Consider the following 18,183-nt stretch of genomic DNA (forward strand, 5'->3'; position numbering starts at 1 on the left):
TGCCCTTTTCAACTGGGTCCTGGATGTGAGTTGAGTAGTTTCTGTCCAGACGTTGAGGAATTAAGTGAAAGTGTGGGAAGCGGCACTTCCTAATTCCTGGACCTCAGCCTGGATGAGCAAGGGGTGGGCTATAGGAAGTCATTAGTAACGGCAGATGGCCACGAGCTCACAGGGGCAAAGGCTTGGGCTGGAGGGCATTTGGATGCTCCTTCTCTGGAAAGAGCTGCAATTGAGTTTTGTGACTTGGAATTTGGACTTCAGTGTTAGACAAACTACTCAACATCTCTTAGCCCCACTTGCCTTGTCTGCAAGGAGGGGATAAATATGTATCTACCCATGGGGCTATTGTGAGGATCAAAGGCTCCGTGACTGGCAGGAGTTATCATAGCTATAGTACTTGCTGCTGCTGTTGTTATCAGACTCCAGTAAAACATAAACAGGATAATTTTGAAGATTCTACTAGACGTCTAACCAACCTCAGGGTGAGGACCACTTTTAGGACCATTGCCCTATAGTTTGCTGTTCAGAAAGTATAAGTCTTGATGGAAACAAACCTACGACTGGGTCATGTTTGAGATATGGTAGCACAGCTTTCTGGCTGTTGAAGTTCATTTCCAGTTTGTCGGTGCTCGCTGTCAGAGAACAGATGTCCAGTCAGGTACTGGGAGGTGCGCTCACATTCCCTTTTCTCCCCGATCTGCTAAATGTCATTGCCTGCATCTGTGGTGCCCAGTGCTGGCTGTACGTTGCAATCACCTGGGGAGCTTAAACACTTCCTGATGCCAAACCCCACCCCCTAAAACTGATTAATTCTGGGGTGGGAGCCAGGGGTGGCTCTTTTTTATGAAAATTCCCTGGATGTTCTTCTAATAGGAAGCTCTAGGGGTGGGAACTCCTGAGTCTTGGATGCTGTCAGTGGCTGAATGTCGCACTGTTCCAGGCATTTACTTAAGCGAAGATCTCTACTTGAGCTGTCTAGTGACTGGTTACAGGTAGCTCTAGCTTTGTGCATTCATGAACTATTTAAATTGTCAATTTTGTAATTCGCCATTAAAAATCTCATGTTACAAAATTAATTGAATGGACAAAATTCCCTTCGGACTTACCTCCTGAGCATTTGGTAAATTTTCAAGGATAACTTATTTAACTTTTTGCTGAGCTTCAAGTTTCTTAAGAAACCCTGCCAAATCTCAAAGTGATTTTTTAGACGTATGCAGCTGCTTCTGAGTTAACAATGGAGTTTTTCTAGGGCCATTAAAATCTGGAAGCCTAGAATTCTATTTTAAACTCTTCTCATTGTCAGTGATTAGTCTTTAAAAAAAAAGTATTAAAAATAATGAAATCGTTTTAAAGGGAGCTCATTCTAAAATTCTGGCCAGAAAAGCAGGGCAGTTTTATTGTGGGAACTATTAATGATCAATAATCCCTCTAAGTGGGGATATTTGATGCCCGAGGAGGCGATACCTGAAGCTCGACTTGGACCACAAGGAAAGCCTCTGTTTTCTGCTTCCTCAGCGGTCGCAGAGGCTGCGGGTGCTGTCCCTGCCTGCGTCCCCCAGGACTCTGCTGCCCCGGGGCTCAGCGTACAGGTTGCCCTCGCCGCCTCCCTTTTGTGCGTGCCACCTAGGTGCCTCTCACTGGGATGCTTGCTTTGGGGGTGGGCAGAAAACCAGGACAGCACAGCTGTCTGTAAGCATAAGGCACGGCAATTTGTGGGTCCTATTTTAAAATATTGTGTTTTAAAATTTCGATTTATAAAACTTCTTTCATCACAATTAAACTACCTCAGGGCACAAGTTTAAAATTGAAAACATTCAATGAAGAGCTTTAGAGCAAGCAGCAGCGGGTGGAGTGGCACATGGTAGACGTGTGTCCGGGTCGGCTGCTGGGCTGCAGAGGCAGCTGGAGGTGCTGCCTGGAGAGGTCAGCGGCTGGACGCTGTCCCCGCCGGGTGGCACTGGGATCAGTCCTCTGCCCCAGGCGGACCGTCTCCACCGGGGTGGTGGAAAGTAGCAGTGGTTTCGAAGGGCACCTTCACATCTGCGCCACCTTGAGCCTCATACGAGCTGGTGGGAGATGCACTTAGGGATCATTGCCTCACCGTGGGGATGAGGAGGAGCAGGTTCTCCAGCCAGGCTTGCAGACTCCCAAGTCAGGCTTCTTTTGGTTTGTTTGTTTTTAATATATTTTAATTACAAAAGTAAAATAAGAATTCATGTAATATCAAAGTATATAAAATAAAAAATAAAATTCTCCTTTCCTTCTCCCTCGAGGGAGCCGGACTTGCAGTGTGGGTCCTGTTCTTTAGACCTCACTTTATGCACAGAAGAACATGTGATTTTGCATCGCCAGCATTCTCATACGTTCCCACCATGAGATGCTCAGCACAGATAGTTTTCATTGAACTGTGTGTGCCATAGACATCTTCCTATGTTTTTAGAGCAAAATTTTTGGTTATTTTTAATAAATTGCTGTTATAAAGTCTGCTACAATGGGCTGTATACTCTATAATCTGTGGACCTTTACCTGACGGCAGTTGTCAGAGTTGTGTTGTCACACTCATTTGTGCTATGGTGTGATTTATGTCTCTCTACCGGAAGACTGTAACTCCTAGGGGCAGGAGCAGGCTCTGTGTCTGCTCTCCATTGTGTGGCTGGCACCCAGCACGGTGTGTGTCACACACATGAGTACTCAATTATTTGTTGAATGAAAGACACAGGATAACCCTAAGTAGCATTTGTGGGGTGCTCTATGTGTCAGACACTGTTCCAAGGGGGCATGAGTTCGTAATTCCTCACACAGCTTTGTGAGATGGGAACGTGCCAGATGAGGAAACTGAACCACAGTTCCCAAGGCCACATGACATTACATGACAGAGCTGAGATTTGAACCCATGCTCTCCTGCAGTCTGCATGTTAAACCCACAAATGCATGCTGCTGTGTCTGCACACTCACGCTTATGTTCTTGGGGGTGCGGTTACAAGAAAGAGGTTTGCTGTGTCGGGAAGGATGCCCATCTTAGGAAGCAGGAGTGTTCTGCCCACCAAGGGTGCACGCAGGTGCGTGTGCCCCTGCTCCCTGGCTGGCTCCCCACGCTGCCTCTACGCTTCCCTTCCCTGGAGCGTGCAGCCTCTGCTCCAAAGACGAGCCAGCTAGGGGTGATCCTGGAATGATGGAGTTGAAAGGGGTTGGGTTAGAGATCCCAGAATCATTTTTTCTTGCACCCTGGTGGTCTTTGGAGAGTTGTAGCGGTGATGATGATAGTAACGGTGGACCATGCCTTGCCCAAGCTGAGTATGCTGCTTATATTACCTTATTTACTATTTACCTCTTACAATAACCTTATGAGGTCCAGGTCCAACTATTATTGACATCTTACAGGTGAGGAAACTAAGGCTTAGCCACATTAGGTAGCCTGTCCACAGTCATTCAGCCAGAAAGTGGCAGGGCTGGGATCAGACCTGGCGTGTCAGCGTGCAGAAGCCACCTTTTGAACTCCCACCTGTCCTGCCCATGTAGCAGTGCTGGTTGGAATCACACAGCCAGTCAGCACCCAGGACTCCCGGCTCCCTGAAGTGTCCTTTCCCTAAGGCCCTCCCTGAATGGGAGGCCAAACACTGGAAACCGTGATTCACAGTGAGTTACCTGGTTGTTGATTTGCAACAGTTTCCTAAAGACAGGTGTTTTGTGTAACAGCTATAGAACACGCACTTCCCCTCTACCGTTTATATCCTGGGCTAGAGGAGGAGGACTGGTTCAGGTTTGCATATTGAGGTCTGAGTCCTCTGGGCTGGCTGCCTTGGCCCCGCAATCACATTGCTCTTGCCGCCCTCTGCTGCTCTGTGATGAAATTGCCTGTGTTTAACCTGAAGGGGTCACAGTGGCCGACTTGCTAAAAGAGGATAAGAAGAAAAGGAAGTTTTGCTGCTTTCGCCAACGCAGGGCTAAAGATCACGGTAAATTACTGAGATTGGACTTTTCTCTTCTGCAGACTCTTTCCCCGAGATCTCTGATACCTTTTCTTTGCACATAGGCATCGTGTGAAATGCGTGTGCCGTGTGGTGTGTTTGGAAGATGCCTATATTTTAATTGCTTGATTTCTTTGCACTTGGTCCTGGTGTTTCTCTTCTTGTCTTTCTCCACAATGTGTGTCCTTATCAAGACTGCATTGCAGTTTCCTTTTTGTTTGAACTGTACCTTATGGAGAAGCAGCTGAACCAACTAAAAAAAATTATTTGATTCAGCATGAATATTCTTAGACTGGAAGACAGACTTTTTAATCACTTTTCCCCAAATGATGTTTTTAAATTTAAACTGTTTAGAAATTCCAATAATGTTATTTGATTGATTTTTTTTTTTTTTTTTTTTCCTAGGCTACATGTTTCAAATGGCTTCTTGGTCTTCCAGTCTCTGGCTGGTTTGCTCAGGACTATGCTAAAGCTAGTAGTGGCAGCTTCAAGAATGAAGTTGAAAGTTAGACTTTGGGGATGCAAAGATTTTGGAGCACTTGCCTTTGCAAGTGAGAGTGGGCTCATGTGGGAAACAGTTAAGTTTCCGGCTATGATCTAAAATAATGCTAAGCACACTTGCCATGAGAAACCCTGAGGTGGCAGTCAGGCCCATTCCCGACAGGCAGTTATGTGAGCAGCTGGTGCCCTGCTCTGCTCGAGTCACTGCCTGTGTTTCGACAGCAGCACAAACCTTGGCCTGTGTACACGGGCACACGCCACCTAGTTCTGCCACCGAGATCAGCCCTGGTCACATAACTCTGGAGGAAGAGTCTGTTTGAGAAGATTCAGACTGCAGGGACACAAAGCCAACTTCCAGGGGAGCAGAGGGGACACATTGCACTGTTGTCTTTGAAGTGACCTCTGCCACCATGGGAGTGCTGAGCGCGGAGGGTATGGGAAGTAGACGGGAACAACCCAGGCCTAGTCTGACCGAGGGTTATCTGAGAGTCCTAGTGTCATCAGAAGGCCTAAAAGTGGAAAGGAATGGAGAGATTGTTGGATATAAGCCCCTCGTCACTCAGCACATTGTGGCCCCAAGAGAAGGGGAAGAAGGAGCAGGAACTTGCCTGAGGCTGGACAATAAGTGAGGGGCAGAGATGGGGCTGACTGACTTAGCTTTAATGTTTGCAGAGGGTTTATGAACAGGAGGCTGGGATTGATGCAGTTCCTTGAGGTCTCTGGAAGAAGAATGGGCTTCATCTAAGCAGGAAATATTGTCATAGACATAAGAAAACATGACTTTAAAGACTGACTTAGGAATATTGTTCTGGGTGGGTTACCAGAATGAGATGAGTGGCTTCAGCCCCCAGAAGAGAAAACATCCCTCCTCGAGCCCACCTTCCTGAATGGGGGCACGGGCCTTGTGACTTTCTAAGAATTTTTGTGGCTTCTCCATTAGGTTCCTGAGATCTTCAGGGAGAGGAAGCAGCCTGATATTTTCAGGAAATGTTATTTTAGTGGGGATGGTCTTTTATTGACTGAAATAACTAGGGACTTTTAAGGAAGGACCCTGAAACTGCTGGCATCATGTGGGGCAGGAGCCCCGTGTGGACGCCATGCTGCCAGTGTCACTGGGTGCAGAAATAGCATCTTGGTGTAATTCTTGCTTGAGACATGGAGACCTTGGTCTGGCCTTGACCCACATCTCCAGGAAGAGTCTGGCTTCTTGCAGCAATGAGATGTTGTTACCCTACATGTGCACATGCCTTCAGGGGATGTCTGGGGTCATTTTGGACTTGGCAGGCTTGTTACATCATGGTACTGCTCATGCTTGTCGTGAAAATAAGATGAAAACACTAGATCTTTTTTTTTTTTTTTTTATTATTCATGATAAATTATTAAGTGAACAGTGCAAGTTAAAAACAATAATTTCATATTTTTTCCCCACCCCCCCTTTCCCGAGTCAGCACCTTCAAGTGTTACCACTCCCCAAACAGTGCGCAATGCACTCATTGTGTAGGCATACCCCCATCCCCTCCCCCACCCCCCACCTCAGTCTGATGTCCAATTGGTGTCGTTCCCAGATTTGTATTTAGGTGATGATCAGGGAAACCAATTTTCTGGTGAGTACATGTGATGCATGTTTTTCCATTCTTGGGATACTTCACTTAATATAATGGGTTCCAACTCTCTCCAGGAGAACCATAGAGATGTCGTATCTTCATCATTCCTTATAGCTGAGTAATATTCCATGGTATACATATACCACAGTTTACTAAACCAATCATGTATTGATGGGCATTTGGGTTGTTTCCACATCTTTGCTATTGTGAATTGTGCTGCCATAAACATTTGGGTACATGTGCCTTTGTTACAGAATGACCTTTTTTCCTTTGGGTATATGCCCAGTAATGGGATTGCTGGGTCAAATGGCAGGTCTACTTGAATCTGTTTAAGATACCTCCATAATGCTTTCCACAGGGGTTGCACTAGTTTGCAGTCCCACCAGCAGTGTATGAGTGTTCCTGTCTCTCCACACCCACGCCAACATATGTTGTTTTGGGTTTTTTTGATAAAGGCCATTCTCACTGGGGTTAAGTGATATCTCATTGTGGTTTTGATTTGCATTTCCCTGATGATTAGAGATGTTGAACACTTTTTCATATGTTTGTTAGCCATTTTTATATCTTCTTTTGAAAAATTTCTATTCATGTCCTTTGCCCACTTTTTGATAGGGTTGCTTGATTTTTTCTTGCTGATTTTCCTGAGTTCTAAATAGATTCTTGTTATCAGTCCTTTATCTGATGTGTAGTATGCAAAAATTTTTTCCCATTCTGTAGGTGGTCTGTTTATTCTCTGGACTGTTTCTTTGGCTGTGCAGAAGCGAAAACACTAGATCTTGATGTCAGATAGTCCTACTGTCCTGTAGGAAAGTAGCCACATTCTGCCCTGTGCAGTTGTCTAGCCTCACCCCTGCCCCTTCTTTTGAAAGGAAGGAGTGAGAAGCTTTAGGCTGCTGGGACCAGGAAGGAAATGGGAAAACAAATCCCTGAGTGTGGCTGGGGAGCGCTGGGCTCAGTTTGGCATGTGGCGAGTCTTTCCTTTGGGCTGCTGTGACTGAGGCCTCTCAGGCTGCTCCATCCTGTGTTCCACTCTGTTCCCTGGGGCATTGTGCCCCGAGAGGGCCCAACTCAGTTCTCCTGGGCAGGCTGCTGGACTCCTGCCCGCCCTCCTGTGGTGGCAAGGGCTTCACAGTGCTGCTTATCCCCTTCAGTCCTTTCAGAGCTGGGGGAATGCAAGGGAAACCCCCGAGTTGCTGGTAGTAAAACCAGACAGCTCGGGGGTGTTTCTGCTTCCTGCCATCATAGCAGGTCAGAGGTAAATGGATCTTAGTGATGATGTTGTCCTACAGCTCATCTTACAGATCAGGTTACTAAGCACAGGGAGGAAAAGGCACTTGTCCCCTTATCACCTAATGACGAGAACCAAGTTTTCCTGACATCTCTTCTAGAGTCTGACCTCATTAGCCTCCGTCACTGAAGGAAGCTGGTCTGAGATTTTGATGCGCTTGTTAATGGTGAGCATAATTTTGAGGCTGCCCACTTGGACCCACATGTAGACTCACGTGTGCTTGTTGACTTGCCTCTGAATTCACAAGCCAGGCAGATTTGGTTGAGAGGTATGTTGTCTTTCAGAATGAGAGTAGATGGAGAAATTTCTACACATTGGTGAAAATGCTAGTTATTGTGCTGGCCTGAGAAACAGTGGATTTTTTGTGATATGGCCTGTTATGGCATCCAGATCCAGTACAAGATCTTAGAAACAATGTGACTCACATCTGCAGAGAGTGCTCAAGTTGGGGCCTGGCCCAGGCGACCTACCCAAAGGCCTTGGAAACTCCCATTGTAGTCCAGGATGTGCTGGGCCACCGTCTGGCACCCTCCCCGCACCCACGGCAGCACCCACGGCCCCTGTCAGTGCACTGGCACTCTGGGCCTAAGGGTTCACCTGCTGCTCGCTCCAGAGATCCTGGTGCCTGGAATAGATTGCAAAGCGTAGCCCCTGAGCTTCCCCCAGATTTTCAGCAGGCAGATTGCAGTGCCAGTCAGCATCCCATCACAGGTGACAGGCTTATCCTGATGCCTGGTTTCACCCAGATTCACTGAAAATAGTTTTTGAATTTATATTAAAAAAAAAAAACTTACCCAACAAAGCTCTAAAGTTCCCTGGAATGTGTCAGGGGAAAGGTCTTATAGCTTCTCCACATGCAGACGGCCCCTGGCTTATTTCTGCAGGAGGGGCTGGCACCCATAGGTGACATGGGAGGGGGAGGTTTGAGGGATCTTCCTGCACCCCAGTGAGGCCTGGCCACTAGTCAGCAATTAACAGTGAATCCCTGCTGCACAGGACAGAGCAGTTGCCCTGAGCGGGGTAGTCGCGGTGCTGGGGAGCCAGGCAGGAGAGGTGCACGTGGTGCAGTATTTGCCCGTAGACTTACTCACCACGGGTTTTTATAACTCTTTCTGTCTGGGTTGTTATAAAACCCCAGTAGTCACCGGTGCAGCTTGATTTTTGTCAGTCACCAGGCTGATCTGCTGGAAGTGACCTGGTTATGTTCCAGATTTCTAGGGGTTAATAAATACATCCGAATAGCAAACCAACACTGATAGATAACAGACCTGCTTGGCTTTTTGGAACTTTTGATTTGTGGAGTTTTAAGTATATACCAGCACCAAACTGTATACCGGTATATTTAGGCAGGTAAGGCAAGCACAGGGCAGCGTGGCCCAGTGGAGTGGAAGTCAGCGCCTTCTCAGCCTGCGCTGACTGTCCCACGGCGAGGTGGCCAGCTCTCTCACCCGTGAAATCAGAGTTCATCTGTGTGCTCTGAGAAGCCCCTTTCAGTTCTAACAGCCTGGGATTCTTCTGTCTTGCTTTTTAAAAATGTAAATGAGATACTACTGGAGCTAAATGAGGTAAAACTCATATCGATTTATTAACATTTTAAAAAATGCCTAGCGCAAGTGAAGGGTAAACGGTTTTAATGTACAAACAAGGTTTTTGGTTATGCCCACCGGGCCTGATTTCTTCCATCCTTTTGAAAAGGGACATACTCTGTCTTGTGGTAGGGAGTGCGGGGCTGGACGAGAGAGTGAGGCTGCCAGGGCCTCAGCTGGGGCTGGGTTCCTCCACTCAGATTTAGGGACTGCATCAGTGTCTGTTTCCAGGACCAAAGGAGGTCACCAATTTCTGGCATAGTCACTGTCCTCTTCCTCCTCCCTCTGCCTCCACCCCTCCTCGGCCCCAGCGACAGCATTCTGGAAAAGATTGATTTATTATGTGCCTGTCGCTCTGTTGGTGTCCCTACAACAGGCTGAGTTAGACAGAAACTCAGTTTATGGCAGAAAAGGTGCAAAGTAAGAGTGACTTTGGCCACTTGGGCAAGAACTGAAAGCTAATCCACAAGTCTGGAAGGCCATTCACCCCAGACAGGTCTGTCTGTGCGGTGACAGGGGTGGTCAGGTGGAGGCAGCGTAGGGTCGGTCGCTTTGCTCCCAGGGAGCTCCAGGGGTGCTCTCCCGGAGTGATGGTCAGAGCTGACATTTGTGGGCTCCCTGACCACCCAGCCCCGGGGACCCAGCGGGCCTCATCTCATCTGTAGTCCTGCCAGCAGCCGCACGAGGTGTAGGTACTGCCTGTTTTGCAGCTAAGGAAGTGGAGGTGTGAAGAAGTCAGGTCACAGATGTGACGTTAAACTCAGATCTGGCCACCCCACTTGAAGGGCAGGGGCCGCTCAGAGAGCAGGAGGACCCTCCTCACTCTCCGTGCAGCCCTGACGCAGTGCTGTGCAGCTGTCATCCTCTCTTAGTGGCTGCTTGGGGAGTTTGGTTTTGTTTCTTGTCTTCCTCCCCAGTCAGTCTAGGGAACAACCCGTACATTTCATACACTGATAGTTGGCATGGAGCTAGAGATGCAAACAGAGGCATCCCCTTACATCAGCAGTATGCAGTTTATCCGTTTCAATCAGACTGTTTGAAAAATGAAGCTTTGGGAATGAAATGCAGTGACTGTACTCATATCAGCATGAGATAGAGTCCCCGAGAGTAAAAAGCCACAAAGATTTAGTCTGTTCAGAAGTTTGCTCTTTTGGAAATAATGACTAATGTTTTCGTATGATTAATATTAGAACCATGAGATAGTAAACTGTTAGAGATAGAAACAGCCTTCGAGATTGTGGAGTTAGCACCACCATGTCATGGACAGGAGAAGGCAGCTCGGAGAGAGGTGGCACTTTGCCCGGGGACAATCAGAACAGCCAGGGCCTGTGCACTCCCCAATGTGCTGCCCCGGACCTCTGACCCCCTTAGTGGCTGTAACGACCACCAAGGAGAACACTGCACGGAGACGACTCGTGGCCAGATTTGAAAAGGGTCTCCCCCTGGGATTTTCTTTGCCTGTCTCTGAAGGGAAGGGGGATGATAGGAGAGGAACCCACAACAATGAACTGCATTGAATTTTACAATTTTCTAGTCTTTCTGCTCAAGTCAGAGTGAGGAACCTGTGTGTGTGTGTGTGTGTGTGTGTATCTATGTGTATTAACGGAGTTTTTGTTAAAAGTTTTTCCATGATTGGATTGGGGCTGGGGGTGGGGGGAGAGGGTTTGATTTGTTTTTGTCTGTGCTTTTTTGCATGGACTAGCAAAAAAGTGAATCAAGGTCTTATAATTGGTCTCTTTTGACTTAGCTAACGAAAGAAGAAAAATGTTACTCTATGAGAGTACCAATAGTGTGATGTGAGTCTGATTTTTCTCATTTGGCCTTCGCTTTTGAAACCTTTGCCTGAATGTCCTGGATATGGCTGTTGAGGTTCCTGCTCAAGCAGGCTCAGTCCTTTGGACGCTTAAGAAAGGAAGCTTGTCTCAGGCCCCTTAGGAAACTCCTCTGTCAGACTTTTGGGCTCTTTGAGCCAGGTTCCACCTGTGTCCTTGTCATTAACTGCATTAGGCCTCTTGTCTAAGCAGGGGCAGCAGGCCCATGGACAGAGCAGACTGATCCAGCCCCTTTTCCCTCCGAGCCCAGCTGGGCCTCAGAGCCTTCACCACAGTGCTTGAGGCACCATGTGTACCAGTTTTTGCAGATGAAACTTAAGGCGTCCTTGCCAAGAGGGCCATGTGGGCAGAGCCCAGAGCGGGAAGCCTTTTCTGTTGACACCACGAGGGCTATTGGAAGCAGTCACCCCCATTCAAAACTGTGCATCAGGAAAAGGAAGTGCACATGTTTGGGTGATTGTCCCATGTTTCCATCTTCAGTGACCACCTCTCTTACCCACAGAGCGGAATTAGTTGTTCTTTACTCTGGAACTTCTTGCACAGACCCCTGCGGCAGCTTTCTTCACCGTTAATAGCAATCTTCTGGGGGTCGCCTCTCCCTGGTGCTGCTCCAGGTGGGTGCTTTGGCCCCCGCACCTCCTTCCCTGCCTGGCCTCCAGCAGTTCATGACGTGCACAGGTTGAATCAGGTACTTGAGAAAAGATGCCCATGTGCCAGCTGGTGGCACGGGGTGGTCCCTGGACCTCCTGACACTAGCGGGTGTGTTCCCACGTTTCCTCCACTTGTGCTCAGGATCATGCCGTGGAGACATGAGACGTGCCCGGGGATCCCAGTGGCACTGGGACCACAGTCAACTTTGCCCTCTGCTCGCTGGTTGGTAAAAACCTTCTCCTTCCACCCCACACCTATGCTTTCTCGTTGCTCTAGTGCCAGCTTATTTAGTGAGAACTTTCTGCATCTTAGCTTCACAAGCTCAGCAGAACTTAGATGTCACATAAAAATGAGCAAAAAAGGAGTAGAGATCTTAACATTTTAAAAAGATTTTGTGCGTGGTACCTGTATGCACTGCCCCATCCATAATAGCTCTTCTCCTTCAGTATATTTAGAATAATTTATTTATGAAATGTTAGGTCTGTTCACAGGTGTTCTATATACACCTGTTGGGACAGGTAAAGCTGTGTCTCTGTGATGTTTTGGTGGCTTCTCAGTGTGATCCCGGAGATGAGGTAATCAAGTTGGTGCCAGGCCCAGGGACAGGATTCAGTCTGGCCCCTCGGCTCCCTTTCTTGGGAAGTATCTGGGTGGACAGAACTTCCTCCTGGCGGACGACTCTGTGGGCTTTCTCGGCGTCACGGGAGTGGAGGCTGGCCTGCAGTGGAGACGCCTGGCTCCTGAGCCCTGCCTTTGGCAGCCAAGCCCCTGAGGGCCCTCACTGCCCTCCTCCCGGTCCCTGGGGGTCTGCCTGGCGGCAGAGGTCCGTATCCGGCCTGCTCCTAGGTGTGCAGCGCCTCCAGCGCGCTGTCTAAAGCCCTCTCCTCTCCCCACAGCTAGCATGCCCACCAGTGAGACCGAATCTGTGAACACGGAGAACGTGAGTGGCGAAGGCGAGACCCAGGGCTGCTGTGGGAGTCTCTGGTGAGTGCGGAGGCCACTTGCCTCCCTTCCCCTCCTGTGGCCTCAGAGAAGCAAGCAGTGAGGCCTGGCCTGCAGCGGTGCAGGAGGGGCGGGTGGGCGCCCCCCACCCCTTGGCATTCTTCCTCCTGTGCCAGGCCCCTCGGGGGCCCCCCACATTTCACCTGCTGCCTCCCGTGAAGTAGTCCCTGCTTCAGCGGAGCTGGTGAAGAGAGTGCCAGTTAACCCGGCCACCCCGCTGTGTTCATTAGGTGCTGGTGGAGAAGAAGAGGCGCGGCCAAGGCTGGGCCCTCAGGGTGTCAGCGGTGGGGGTAAAGGCCTGATTCTCCTTCGAGTCTGAGTTTGGCATCCATGCTTTGACAGAGGGGCTTGTATGGCGGAGTTGCTGACTAGAATGTGCTACGTACTTTTTCCCTTCACTCACGGTCCCTGCCCAACCGCAGACCCAGCGGCTGGGCAGCAGGGCCCTGCCTCCGCTGCACCTGGCGCTGCTCCTTGGAGCCGTGCACCACCCTCCCCTAGCGGTGGAGGGCGGCTCACAGTGACATCGCTGGCTTTTCCTAGATGACCTGGGCTGCAGCCGTGGGGCACCGGCAGTGCGGAATGTGCTGAGTACTGCCCGCTTTAGGGGAGCCCCACGTGGTGTGGTTTCGTTTGCGTCTTGCTGATATCCTTTAGGTCTCATCTCTGTAAAGTTACAGGTGTAGTCTTTAAGAGAACTCAATCTTGCTCTTGGCAGAGTTTGAAAAAAAGAATGTGATATGGGCAGAATGTCAGCAGTTTATGAGATGACTTTGCCTCCATTCTCTTGCTCTGCCCTCCCTGCGACATCATGAAGCAGGCAGGGAATGAGTTTGTCTTGCCCATTTTACAGATGAGAACACTGAGGCTCAAAAAGGCATGCTGCTTTCCCACACCCAGCCACTTGGTGAACAGCCGCGCCGGGGCTCCTGGTGCAGTGCTCCTTTTGCCACAGTAGCGGCAGGTGCTGATGTGGAGCGAGTGGCTGCGTTGTGGGCAGGAGGGGCCCTGCTGCCTTCCGTTTGGGGTGGCGGGAGAAGGACCTCTGGCCTTGCTGCCTGTCATCAGGGCCATACAGGGAGTCCAGCTGAAGAGGCTTCTCCTGCCTGGGCCCTGGAGGGTGCTCCGGCTGCCTGCCCCGCACCGGTAGCACCTTGATTTCTGCTCTAGCCTCCCCAGCTGGCCCGCTGCGGTGATCGGGGTGCTCGGCCCAGGCGTCTGTGCATGGCTTTTCCCATAGCGGGAATGACGGGGAGCGTGTGCTCAAGCCTTCTGAACAGGAATCTTAACGCTTTTTGTCTTTCTTTCAGTCAAGCCATCTCAAAATCCAAACTCAGGTCAGTATCGTCTTTCTGTTTTTTCTTTTGCCTGTGTGTTGCGGTTTTTTTGTTTGTTTGTTTTAACTTCTGAATTTTACATAGAATTGCTCTGGACTTGAGTTTTACTGTGGGTTATAACATTGATACCAACTTTCAGCCAGTGCATTAAATATTATGTGTCTGCCGCAGGGAGCAGTGTGGTAGGTACTGAAGATCTCCCCTCAAAACAAACCAACAAGACACAATAACGAACAGCTTTTTGCCTCTCGGTCCTTCATTTTCTGAGTCATTTCCCTAAGACAGCTACCACTTGTCACTTTTCTGCTCAAAGGCTTTCCATAGCAAGGGGGCAGTTCAAGAAGCCTCCTAAGGTGCTGGTAATGTTCTGTTTCTAGATCTGGATGAGGGCTACATGTTCAGCTGATAAAATTCATTGAACCATATACCTGTGATTTTGTACTTTACCATATAAATGTTATTTTTAATTAAAAACATTTTACCATTATATATAAACATTAACTTGAGGTAGACATAGAACTAAATATAAAACCTAAAACTACAAAAATTTTAGAAGAAGACATAGGAGAAAATCTTTGTGACCTTGGGTTAGGCAAAGTTTTCTTAAGATAGACAAACACCCAGTGTACTGTCCATAACAGGGAAAACTGATAAATTAATCTTCATCAAATTTAAAACTTTTATTCTTCAAAGGAAAACAAAAAGATAAGCCACTGAGTTGGAAAAAAATATTTGCAAACCATATTTAATAGAGGACTGGTATCTGGTATATGTAGAGAGAATAATACATAAAGTACTGTGTCAATCATAAGAAGACAACCCAATAAGGCCAGGCACAGTGGCTCACGCCTGTAATCCTAGCACTCTGGGAGGCTGAGGCGGGAGGATCGCTCAAGGTCAGAAGTTCAAGACCAGCCTCAGCAAGAGTGAGACCCTACCTCTACTAACAATAGAAAAAATTAGCCAGGCAACTAATAATAGAAACAAAAAATTAGCCGGGTGTGGTGGTGCACACCTGTAGTCCCAGCTACTCGGGAGGCTGAGGCAGGAGGATCGCTTGAGCCCAGGAGTTTGAGGTTGCTGTGAGCTAGGCTGATGCCATGGCACACTAGCCCAGGCAACAGAGCAAAACTCTGTCCAAAAAAAGAAAAAAACAGCCCAATAAAAAATGGGCAAAAGATTGTGACAGGCATGTCACCAAAGAAGAAATGTGGATGGCAAATGAGCATATGAAATGACCATTAGTTGTTAGGAAAACGCAAATTAAAATCACAATTAGATACCCCCGCATACCTAGTAGAGTGGATCAGATTTAAATATCTGACAATACCGAGTTCTGACAAGTTCTGCTGATCAGTGGGAATTTTCATATAGTGTGGTGGACATGTCAAATGACACAGCCATTAAAAAAAAAAGTTTGGTAGTTTATTATAAAGTTTAAACATATGGCCCAGCAATCCATCCCACTTCTAAGGTGTTTCTATAAGAGAAATGAAGATATATGCCTACACACACAAAAAAATTTTACATGAGTGTTTATATCAGTTGTATTTGTAGTTACCTCAAATTGGAAATAATCTAAATGTTCATTAAATGGCAAATGGGCAGACAGTGATCCATCCATGTGATGGGATACGGCTTAGCAATAAGGTGAGAACTACTGGGACATGTAGCAACACAGGTGAATTTCAGAAGTATTCTTGCTAAGTGAAAGAAGCTGGCCTCAAAAGGCTACACAGTATAGAATTCTGCTTATACAACGTTCTGGATAAAACAAAACAATAGTGCTAGAAAGCAGAGCAGTAGTTGGCTGGGGGTGAGGATGGTGGATTGATTACGAAAGGCAGTGAAGGAACTGCTTTGAGTGATAGATATATTCTATATTTTGATTGTATATACCTAAAAAGCAAATTTTATCGAATATAAATTACATCTCAATAAACCCGATTTTAAAAAAGTTAAGAGCCCTTCTATTGCTCTGTGTTGCCAAAGGGCATATAAATGCCTTCGTAATCTAGCCCCTGGCTCACCCTCCGCCCCGCCGGTGACATCCCTCCCATGTTCCCCAGGTCGTAGCTGCGCTGGACTGTTCTCAGTTTAGAGGTGCCACATGCTCTGTTTCTGCCCACCTCAGTGCCTTTGGCCATGCCGTCTCCACTGGGTGGAGTGCCCTTCCTCTGCCCCCTTGGGGAACTCTTACTCATGGATCAAGACCCAGCCCAAAACCCTGCTTTTTGGAGAAGCCTTCCCTGACTCTTCCAAAGAGCACTGTGGCTCCCTTCTCTTTGCTTCTGTACCCTGCACCTTGGGAACAGCGCTCGGTGTGGATTTACAGTCATTATTTCCACAACCCTGTATGCTTCTCGGGGACAGGTACTGTGGGACTATGCCCTCTTCACCTCCACCTGCCCGGTGCCTGGCACGTAGTCAGTGCTTGGATGCTGGTCTCGTGGAAGAACAGGCCTGGGCCACCTGGCACTCAGAGCCCAGCGAGGGGCCAGGTGGGGGTGCTGCAGGGTTCCAGAGGATGGGACGATGAGGTTTCCTGGATTTGGGAGACACTCGTGCCTTGTCACCATGCTGTGAGATAGACCCACCAGGGCTGGGTCTTTTTCAGGCCACTTTGCTTGAGTGTGCTGAGATATGCATCCCAGGAGAAACCTAACTGTGAGTGGGACAGAGCCTTTAGCATCCTTGGTAGAGTTTTTCCATACTGGCTGTTATATTTCTAGCTGTTCTTTCCATTGGAAATTGCACAGCAAGAGCAATAACAAAATACACCTTGCCTGATCCATGTCTTAAAGAGTTGGCACAGGCCGGACGCGGTGGCTCACGCCTGTAATCCTAGCACTCTGGGAGGCCGAGGTGGGCGGATCGTTTGAGCTCAGGAGTTCGAGACCAGCCTGAGCAAGAGCGAGACCCCATCTCTACTAAAAATAGAAAGAAATTATATGGACAGCTAAAAATATATATAGAAAAAATTAGCCGGGCATGGTGGTGCATGCCTGTAGTCCCAACTACTCGGGAGGCTGAGACAGGAGGATCGCTTGAGCCCAGGACTTTGAGGTTGCTGTGAGCTAAGCTGATGCCACGGCACTCACTCTAGCCTGGAAAACAAAGTGAGACTCTATCTCAAAAAAAAAAAAAAAAAGAGTTGGCACAACTCTTCTTTTGCTCGCTTCCTGGGTTACACGTTTTTTGGGTGTTTGTTTTTTGTTTTTGTGTTTTTTGTGGGGTTTTTTTTTTTTTTTTTGCATAGCAACATAGCTGAGTCAGCCAGGGCTGCAGCTTGGACAGCCTGGAGATCCTCTTGACTCAGGCTCCTAGAGGCAGTGCCCTGTTGCCGTCAGTGAGGCGGCACAGTCTCCAGAGGGCTGGCCCTTCCCAGGGATCCGGGTCCCTGAGCAGCAGCTCATGGTGCACTTGACCAAACCACCCCCTTGTGGCAGGGAAGGTTTTCCACAGGGGAACAGGCTAAGGCAGAGGATATTTTCCCTAATTACAAACAGGAGCGGAAGGTGGGTGGAGGACATGCTACTTGTCTGTTTGGCTCAGCTCATTTTATTTTTGTGAAAACACGATTCAATATTGGCTTTTCTCCTAAAGGTATATTTTGAGCATCGCTAGTTAGAAAGGGCACCTGATGACTCAGTATGAAGACTCATGTCCTACACTCAGCTTTGACAACTCTGCCAGGCTCTGGAGGAACCTCAGAGACTTAAGAAATGATGGAAAGTTTCCTTAAAAAGAAAAGTGTGGTTTTGGAGCACTTTGCTGCCTGATAAATTCTGTATGGTGATTGAGATGCTGTGAGACATGTATATAATAAGCTAAGTGGCTTTCTGCACTGATAGCACGCACAGATCTGCATCCCATATGGCGGGTGTATGCACCGCATATGTCTGGGAGTGCGATTTTGCATCTGCACGTGAACCTATGAATATCTAGATTTTCTAGCCCGCATAAGGGCTGCATATGACAGATTCTGAAGTTCTCTAAAGCCATAAGGAAGGAAACTGATAGCATGATCAAGTCAAGATTATACTTTTAAAAGTTGTGCTTTAAGACCAATGTAATTTTTATCATGAGGTCTGTTGATTTCCATGCCATTTGTTCTCCTCTTTCTTACCTGCACTCCCACCCTAATCTGGACCTCCAGAGTGAAAGCCACATTGTTTCTCAGTTATGTTCACTGGACACTCAGATGCTGTATCTGTCGCCTAGGGAGTAATGTTTGCTTGTCTTTCAGTCGACGCTGGCGTCGCTGGAACCGGTTCAATCGCAGAAGATGTAGGGCTGCCGTGAAGTCTGTCACGTTTTACTGGCTGGTTATTGTCCTGGTGTTTCTCAACACCTTAACCATTTCCTCCGAGCACTACAACCAGCCAGATTGGTTGACACAGATTCAAGGTAC

At 48.1% G+C, this 18,183-nt stretch overlaps 1 protein-coding gene across 4 annotated transcripts in view; it reads left to right on the plus strand.

Annotated features, from left to right (window-relative positions):
• The window catches only part of CACNA1D (calcium voltage-gated channel subunit alpha1 D), a 309,771-nt gene that overhangs the window by 204,001 nt on the left and 87,587 nt on the right, over positions 1-18,183 (plus strand). For 3 of the 4 annotated variants that reach the window (XM_069475891.1, XM_069475893.1, XM_069475892.1), the window contains exons 10-12: positions 12,327-12,414; positions 13,743-13,769; positions 18,019-18,179. In XM_069475891.1, the coding sequence (XP_069331992.1) occupies positions 12,327-12,414; positions 13,743-13,769; positions 18,019-18,179 (276 nt within the window). Of the gene's footprint in view, positions 1-12,326; positions 12,415-12,662; positions 12,723-13,742; positions 13,770-18,018; positions 18,180-18,183 lie in introns of all 4 variants that reach the window. The other variant, XM_069475890.1, reaches the window with a different exon arrangement.

This window comes from Eulemur rufifrons, chromosome 7 (assembly GCF_041146395.1).
Source record: "Eulemur rufifrons isolate Redbay chromosome 7, OSU_ERuf_1, whole genome shotgun sequence".
Lineage (NCBI taxonomy): Eukaryota > Metazoa > Chordata > Mammalia > Primates > Lemuridae > Eulemur > Eulemur rufifrons.